Source organism: Dermacentor albipictus, chromosome 1 (genome assembly GCF_038994185.2).
Source record: "Dermacentor albipictus isolate Rhodes 1998 colony chromosome 1, USDA_Dalb.pri_finalv2, whole genome shotgun sequence".
Classification (NCBI taxonomy): domain Eukaryota; kingdom Metazoa; phylum Arthropoda; class Arachnida; order Ixodida; family Ixodidae; genus Dermacentor; species Dermacentor albipictus.
In genome coordinates this window covers 142,835,842-142,844,343 of record NC_091821.1, presented here as the reverse complement: position 1 = coordinate 142,844,343, position 8,502 = coordinate 142,835,842, and the positions used below count along the sequence as shown (strand labels likewise).

At 46.0% G+C, this 8,502-nt stretch overlaps 1 protein-coding gene across 1 annotated transcript; it reads left to right on the top strand.

Moving 5' to 3' along the window:
- The first annotated feature begins 5,639 nt into the window (after positions 1-5,639).
- LOC135900101 (uncharacterized) lies at positions 5,640-7,959 on the top strand. Its single transcript, XM_070533593.1, has 2 exons — positions 5,640-5,923; positions 6,013-7,959. The coding sequence occupies exons 1-2, from the start codon at positions 5,735-5,737 to the stop codon at positions 7,261-7,263; spliced, it is 1,440 nt and encodes a 479-aa protein (XP_070389694.1). The 5' UTR covers positions 5,640-5,734; the 3' UTR covers positions 7,264-7,959.
- The last annotated feature ends 543 nt before the right edge of the window (positions 7,960-8,502 follow it).

Below are 8,502 nucleotides of genomic sequence, written 5' to 3'. Positions count from 1 at the left end.
TGCCGACTCGGGAACAGGACGGGGCTCGGCACGCGGACAAAAGCATGTGTGACTTCTTTCCAGCCTAGGCTCTGCCATCAGACTCATCATCATCTGATGTCGGACTCATCCTCCCCCGCCCAAATTACGATCACGATAAAGTCGAATGGGAGGCACTGTTGGGTACTGCAGCACATCCTTTCTATGAGGACAGCGGCGGAACTATTTGAGAGGTGGAGGGTATTGTGGTGGTGACGAGGGGCAAGGGAGATTTAGGTCCTCATCCCACATTGCATGTTTTAGGTGTTTCCACCTTGCCCCTCCTCCAGACAGCACTGGACAGACAGACTGACAGGAAACCACGAAAACTCTTCCAAGCAAACGCACCTTGCTTCGTAAGAAAGGGCCCCGCCGGGGTGGCGGGGGATTCGTGTAATTGCAGCTCGACAAGCTCTCCCCCCCAATGCGCAGCGGTGGCGCAGAGGAAGAACACCCGCCTCGCGTGCTGCGAGAGGTCCGTGGTTCGAATCCCGGTGTCGGCAATTTTCTACCGGATTAAAAAAAAATCCGCGTGTTGATAAAATTGCATAAACAGGCCTGGAGTGTGGCCTTATGCCGCTGACCAGAACCGGTAACGCACTCCTTCACCAGAGCAGGATTGGCCACCCTGGTGCAGTACTTGGCCACAGCCTCCTATATGAACACACCAATCAAACCCCGGCCCTCAGTCCGCAGAAGCTGCGAAGCGACTGACCACGGCGGCGGTCAGACCTGCGACGCAGCAGAGGGTGCTAAGAATCCCTGGCTCCGGACAGGCCGCCATTAGAATATGAACCTGGCAACGTTTAACGCTAGAGCGCTAGTGAGGCGAGTCTAGCAGTGCTAATGAAGGAATTAGAGGACAGCAAATGGGATATGATAGGGCTCAGTGAAGTTAGGAGGCCAAAAGAAGCATATACAGTGCTAAAAAGCGGGCACGTCCTGTGCTACCGGGGCTTAGCGGAGAAACGAGAACTAGGAGTCGGATTCCTGATAGCTGGTAACATACAGGAATTATATAGCATTAACGAGAAGGTGGCAGGTCTTGTTGTGAAACTTAATAAAAGTTACAAAATGAAGGTTGTACAGGTCTACGCCCCTACATCCAGTGATGATGACCAGGAAGTCGAAAGCTTCCATGAAGACGTGGAATCGGCGATGGGTAGAGTGAAAACAAAATACACTATACTTATGGGCGACTTTAATGCCAAGGTAGGCGAGAAGCAGGCTGGAGACAATGCAGTGGGGGAATATGGCATAGGCACTAGGAATAGCAGGGGAGAGTTATTAGTAGAGTTTGCGGAACAGAATAATATGCGAATAATGAATACCTTCTTCCACAAGCGAGATAGCCGAAAGTGGACGTGGAGAAGCACGAACGGCGAGACTAGAAATGAGATAGACTTCGTACACTGCGCTAACCCTGGCATCATGCAAGATGTGGACGAGCTCGGCAAGGTGCGCTGCAGTGACCACAGGATGATAAGAACTCGAATTAGCCTAGACCTGAGGAGGGAACGGAAGAAACTGGTACATAACAAGCCGATCAATGAGTTAGCGGTAAGAGGGAAAATAGAGGAATTCCACATCCAGCTACAGAACAGGTATTCGGCTGTAACTCGGGAAGAGGACCTTAGTGTTGAAGCAATGAACGACAATCTTGTGGGCATTATTACGGAGTATGCAATGGGAGTCGGTGGTAACTCCGTTAGGCAGGATACCAGTAAACTATCGCAGGAAGCGAAAGATCTGATCAAGAAACGCCAATGTATGAAAGCCTCTAACCCTACAGCTAGAATAGAACTGGCAGAACTTTCGAAGTTAATCAACAAGCGTAAGACAGCTGACATAAGGAAGTATAATATGGATAGAATTGAACATGCTCTCAGGAATGGAGGAAATCTAAAAACAGTGATGAAACTAGGAATTGACAAGAATAAGGTGTATGCGTTAAGAGACAAAGCCGGCAATATCATTACTAATATGGATGAAATAGTTCAAGTGGCTGAGGAGTTCTATAGAGATTTATACAGTACCAGTGGCACCCACGACAATAGTGGAAGAGAGAATAGTCTAGAGGAATTCGAAATCCCACAGGTAACGCCGGAAGAAGTAAAGAAAGCCTTGGGAGATATGCAAAGGGGAAAGGCGGCTGGGGAGGATCAGGTAACAGCAGATTTGTTGAAGGATGGTGGACAGATTGTTCTAGAGAAACTGGCCACCCTGTATACGCAATGCCTCATGACCTCGGGCGTACCGGAATCTTGGAAGAAACGCTAACATAATCCTAATCCGTAACAAAGGGGACGCCAAAGACTTGAAAAATTATTGACCGATCAGCTTGCTGTCAGTTGCCTACAAACTATTTACTAAGGTAATCGCAAATAGAATCAGGAACACCTTAGACTTCTGTCAAGCAAAGGACCAGGGAGGATTCCGTAAAGGCTACTCAACAATAGACCGTATTCACACTATCAATCAGGTGATAGAGAAATGTGCGGAATATAACCAACCCTTATATGTAGCTTTCATTGATTACGAGATAACGTTTGATTCTGTCGAAACCTCAGCAGTCATGGAGGCATTACGGAATCATGGTGTAGACGAGCCGTATGTAAAAATACTGAAAGATATCTATAGCGGCTCCACAGCCATCGTAGTCCTCCATAAAGAAAGCAACAAAATCCCAATAAAGAAAGGCGTCAGACGGGGAGATACGATCTCTCCAATGCTATTCACAGCGTGTTTACAGGAGGTATTCAGAGACACCTGGATTGGGAAGAATTGGTGATAAAAGTTCATGGAGAATACCTTAGTAACTTGCGATTCGCTGATGATATTGCCTTGCTTAGTAACTCAGGGGACCAATTGCAATGCATGCTCACTGACCTGGAGAGGCAAAGCAGAAGAGTAGGTCTAAAAATTAATCTGCAGAAAACTAAAGTAATGTTTAACAGTCTCAGAAGAGAACAGCAATTTACAATAGAGCGAGGCACTGGAAGTGGTAAGGGAGTACATCTACTTAGGCCAGGTAGTGACGATGGATCCGGATCATGAGACGGAAATAATCAGAAGAATAAGAATGGGCTGGGGTGCGTTTGGCAGGCATTCTCAGATCATGAACAGCAGGTTGCCATTATCCCTCAAGAGAAAAGTGCATAATAGCTGTGTCTTACCAGTACTCACCGACGGGGCAGAAACCTGGAGGCTTACGAAAAGGGTTCTACTCAATATTGAGGACGACGCAACGAGCTATGGAAAGAAGAATGATAGGTGCATAGTTAAGGGATAAGAAAAGAGCAGATTGGGTGAGGGAACAAACGCGAGTTAATGACATCTTAGTTGAAATCAAGAAAAAGAAATGGGCATGGGCAGGATATGTAATGAGGAGGGAAGATAACCGATTGTCATTAAGGTTTACGGACTGGATTCCAAGGGAAGGGAAGCGTGGAAGGGGGCGGCAGAAAGTTAGGTGGGTGGATCAGATTAAGAAGTTTGCAGGGACGACATGGCCACAATTAGTACATTACCGGGGTTGTTGGAGAAGTATGGGAGAGGCCTTTGCCCTGCAGTGGGCGTAACTAGGCTGATGATGATGATGAAGCTCTCCCCAAATGATCAGGCTAAACGCATGCTGTTACATTAGGCGGGGGGGGGGGGCCGTCTTCTCGTTCTGGTTTTCTCGCTTCATACGTGTCGCTCGAAGTTCCGTTGCCCATGGTTCCATATACTAAGCAGGTTAGAATAAATGGGCCCCCTTCTCCTACTGTCCGAGGTGAGGCCCTCGGCTGCAGCCCCCTTAGCTCCCCCCCCCCTATTAATCCAGCGCTGTTCAAGAGAGGCATTGCTAACCTTTGTCTAAATAATGCTTTGAAAAAATTCTGCCACCATACCGTTTCGTCTAGCTTTGCCTTTCAGTGCAAAGGGCTTTCGCAGGCTAGTTATCCCGTGTCCCTACAAGTGTCAGTAGCAGAACGGATTCTAAGAGAGTTTAGAAGAGACAACCAGCACAAAGATAATCCTGCAACTACTCAGGGTAGGACAAGCATTATTCCTTATATTCACACCGTCTCACATAATCTTAAGAAAATTGCCAAGCGAGCGAATATTCATGTAGTGTTTTCTGCCCCTAACAAGCTTATGAGGATTTGCAAGCTCACTAATCCGAGTAAGGAGGCTCCTCCTAGCTGTGATAATAATCATAAAAAGAAGTTCGTGGCGCTTGTGACACGATCGCTTGCAGCTCGCATAACGAAGCGCCTATGTTAGTCGGCACATCATGTACAGAGTTATGGCACGCTTAAATTGCAGCACATTTGATTTCATCGGCGCCGACAGAAGCGAACGAGCATGCCTGGCGAGCTTGCGATCGCTGGGAGACGGTGTAGGCCTAGCTCGCCGGTCATCTATCCGGGGCCGAGAGCACTTGGCCCCGGATTCGTCAGCACAATCAATGTTCGAACATTTATGCTGCTGTTAAGTAGAAATGCGATTAGTTTTACCTACGCCGTTGGTTATAGCGATGAATACACAACGCCGGTGAGACGAGCCGCTTAGCATAGGCTAAGCATCCGTACGCCTTAGCATCCCGTACTTCGCATCCTTAGCAAAGACTTAGCAAAGACTTAGCATCCCGTACGCAAGCTCGCCTATGAAACATTCATTCGTACTAAACTTGAGTATGCCTCAACAATTTAGAACCCTCACCAGTCTTATCTTACTAACTCGCTCGAAGCAATGCAGAATCGCGCAGCACGTTTTGTTGCTTCAAACTATGACTGGCATACAAGTATAAGCGGCATTAAATCATCCCTCAGCATCCCTAGCCTAACACTTCGTAGGAAGATTTCACAACTTTCTCTTTTCCACAAACTCTATTATAATTTCCCACATCTCAGGAACACTCTTTTACTTCCGCCCAACCGCTTTTCTAAGCGTCTCTTTAACAACCTGAGTCTTCAACGTCTCCATGGTTCCTCTAATGCCTTCAACAACTCTTTCTTACCTAGTGCTATTGAATTGTGGAACGCGCTACCCAACAGCATAGTAAATGAAAGTAATCCAGATAAATTTAGATACCTATTGTCATGTTTTTTAAACCCTTAACCTACCACTACTATGCTGTTACTCTAACGTCTAAGTTTTTATTTTTTTACTTTTCCGTTATATTGCCGGTTGTGTTGCCATTTCTACTGCTGGTTCGTACCTTACTTTGTTTTGTTTTTTAATTTTTCTTGCCCATCGTCTACTAGCATGTATACTAAGTTTTGCTTACCGTTGTACAAATGAGTTAACCATTGTATTTCTTGACCATAGTGTTTCTTTATGCTTTTGCCCTGAAAGCTGAACCCTGAAAGGAGTCCTTAAGGGACAATAAATGATGATGATGATGAATATTGCTGCAGCATCTGCGCTGACCATGGTGCACTTCCAAGTAGAAATCACGCCAACGATTTATTATTTGGCACGACATTTTATACCATGCACACTTTCGAGGACACTTTATACGTTATTTCGTGTCAGAAACAAATTGTAGCCGATTTATGCGCCGTCGTCAGCGGCGAAAGAGGCCAGAGGACGTATAACGTGGCCAGAGGACGTATATAGAGTGGGAATGGAAGCACTGCAGCCGCCAACATGCTTCAAACACATTTTCGTTTTTGGATGCAGATATTCATCGGATTCGCTGCGTGGGAGAACCTGATCGACGTCGCCCATGCGCAGGTGCTGGCTATTCCGGCAGCAAAGGTTGGAGGTACCAGCTCGCCCGACCGGTCGACTGAGGACCCGTTCCACTGTGAGGCCACTGAAGCCTTCCTTCATGCCAGCGAACCATGCCTCACCGAAGCGCTGTCATTTCCGGCTGCCAAATCGACAGACGCATCAACGCCGGCACGCTTTAAAAGTAGCTGGAATGGCTGGCGCCACTTCAGTGGGAATGGAAGCACTGCAGCCGCCAACATGCTTCAAACACATTTTCGTTTTTGGATGCAGATATTCATCGGATTCGCTGCGTGGGAGAACCTGATCGACGTCGCCCATGCGCAGGTGCTGGCTATTCCGGCAGCAAAGGTTGGAGGTACCAGCTCGCCCGACCGGTCGACTGAGGACCCGTTCCACTGTGAGGCCACTGAAGCCTTCCTTCATGCCAGCGAACCATGCCTCACCGAAGCGCTGTCATTTCCGGCTGCCAAATCGACAGACGCATCAACGCCGGCACGCTTTAAAAGTAGCTGGAATGGCTGGCGCCACTTCAGTGGGAATGGAAGCACTGCAGCCGCCAACATGCTTCAAACACATTTTCGTTTTTGGATGCAGGTGAGAACAGCACCTCAACTTTTCTGTAAAAAGTCAAACAATGTTTGGCTGCTAGTGCTTCCATGCCCACAAGTATTGTTCCAATTAGCATGTGAATGTGTTCTTGTTTCCAAGTTGTTATTTATGTCCGGCAACGTAGAGCTAAACCCTGGACCCACTAAAGAAGATCCTAGCCTGTTTAACAAGGAGTTGCTACAGCTAGTTAAATCGCTACACGACAAATTTGATTCTAAACACCAAGAAGTAATGACTGCCTTGAGTGAAGTCAAAGAGGCCCAGTATTCAATGGAGCAACGAATAGCCGATATTGACAACAGGCTCTCGGCAGTTGAACAATGCATTCGAACATCTGAAGGCCAACAGGGTGAAAGCCTCGTGCCGCAAGTGGTCGTATTGAACCAACGGCTCAACGAGTTTGAAGACCGTTCACGTCGCGAAAACTTAATATTTCATGGGGTAGCAGATAGCGCTGCGGAAACTTGGGCGCAGTCAGAAGAAAAAATTTGCTCGGTTTTAAATTCAGCATTAGGCATGAACCTAAATAAAAGTGACGACCGCATTTCCAGAGCACACAGACTTGGCCGTTTTATCCCCAACAAGTCCAGGCCAATTATTGTCAGATTTTTATCGTCTAAGCTAAGGGAAACGATTCTTTCTTCTAAAAGTAAGCTAAAGACAACTGGTGTTTCCGTAAGTGAAGATTTTTGTAAGGCAACTAGAGCGGTCAGAACTAAACTGTACGACTTTGGCAAAGAAAGCGGTCAATTTTTCACGGTGAAATACAACAAGCTATATATCAACAAAAAATGTTATATTTACTCTCCTGAAAACGACAGTGTCTGTGAACTTCATTTGGGCAATGTTCCCTGCACTGTTGAATTATCGTCCACTGCTACTAATCACCATTCTGACGCATCTTTTTCTTAACAGAAATTAGGCACCGGCCACGCAGCCAACCTTGTCGTGATTTCTCTTTTTTATTATCGAATGTGCGAAGTGCAGTTAATAAACGTGACGCTCTAGCATCTATTTTCGATTCATGTGCCGCTGACGTGGTTGTATTGACGGAGACTTGGTTGACCGATAAAATTCTTAGCGAAGAGCTGTTCCACTGTGACAATAATTACGTTGTTCACCGTCATGACCGCAACCTAAAATCAGGCGGTGGTGTTTTAATTGCCGTCGCCGACAATATAGTGTGTTATAGGATTCCACTTGCGTCATCTTTAGAATTGGTTTGTGTGCGTATTGTCATAAACCACCAAAACACATTGCCTTGTGCGTGTTATCGGCCGCCAAGCGCACCATCTACTTTTTGCGATGAACTGCATGACACTTTGAATTTTCTTGTCTCAAAATTTCCACATTCACCGTTATTCCTTTTAGGCGATTTTAATTTCCCCAGAATAAGGTGGACTTCGGTATCGCCATTTGTTGTCGGTACGTCCACAGAAAGTCAATCTTTCCTTAACTTGTGCCTGAACTTTAATCTTACGCAACTTGTTTCTACGCCAACTAGAGCTGGCACTACTTCATCTAACACTCTAGACTTGATCCTTGTCACTGAACCAAACTTAGTACATTCTTTAACCTGTTTCCCAGGACTAAGCGATCACTGTTTTTTGCATTTTTTTGTAACAGGCCCCGTTAGATGTGAGAAGAACAATGCAAAATTTATTAGAGATTATGCGAGCGGGGATTACACTGCAATTAATAATGAGCTCGCAGTATTCATTGATGGCTGTATACCAGAATTTTTCAGCCGTACCGTGGAAGAAAACTGGAACTTGTTTAAAAACAAAGCCACGTCCCTTGTCGCTAAATATGTGCCATTGCGCAGACTTCCCGGAAAGAAACGCTCTCCCTGGTTTTCCACGAAACTAACAAGACTGTCAAGCAAGAAAAAACGCCTTTTCCGTATTGCAAAACGCAGTCGAACATCTACTCGTTGGAGTGATTATTCTAGTGCGCTGCATGCTTATCGTACCGCATTAAAAGAAGCGAAGGATGTTTTTTTTAATACCTATCTACCTTCACTCCTTTCTACAAATCCGTCAAAATTTTGGAGCACTGTTCAAATAAACAAGAAAAATATCATATCTCTTACAGATACGAATGGTAACACCATGAGCAATGCAGAATGTTGCAATGTCCTAAATGACACTT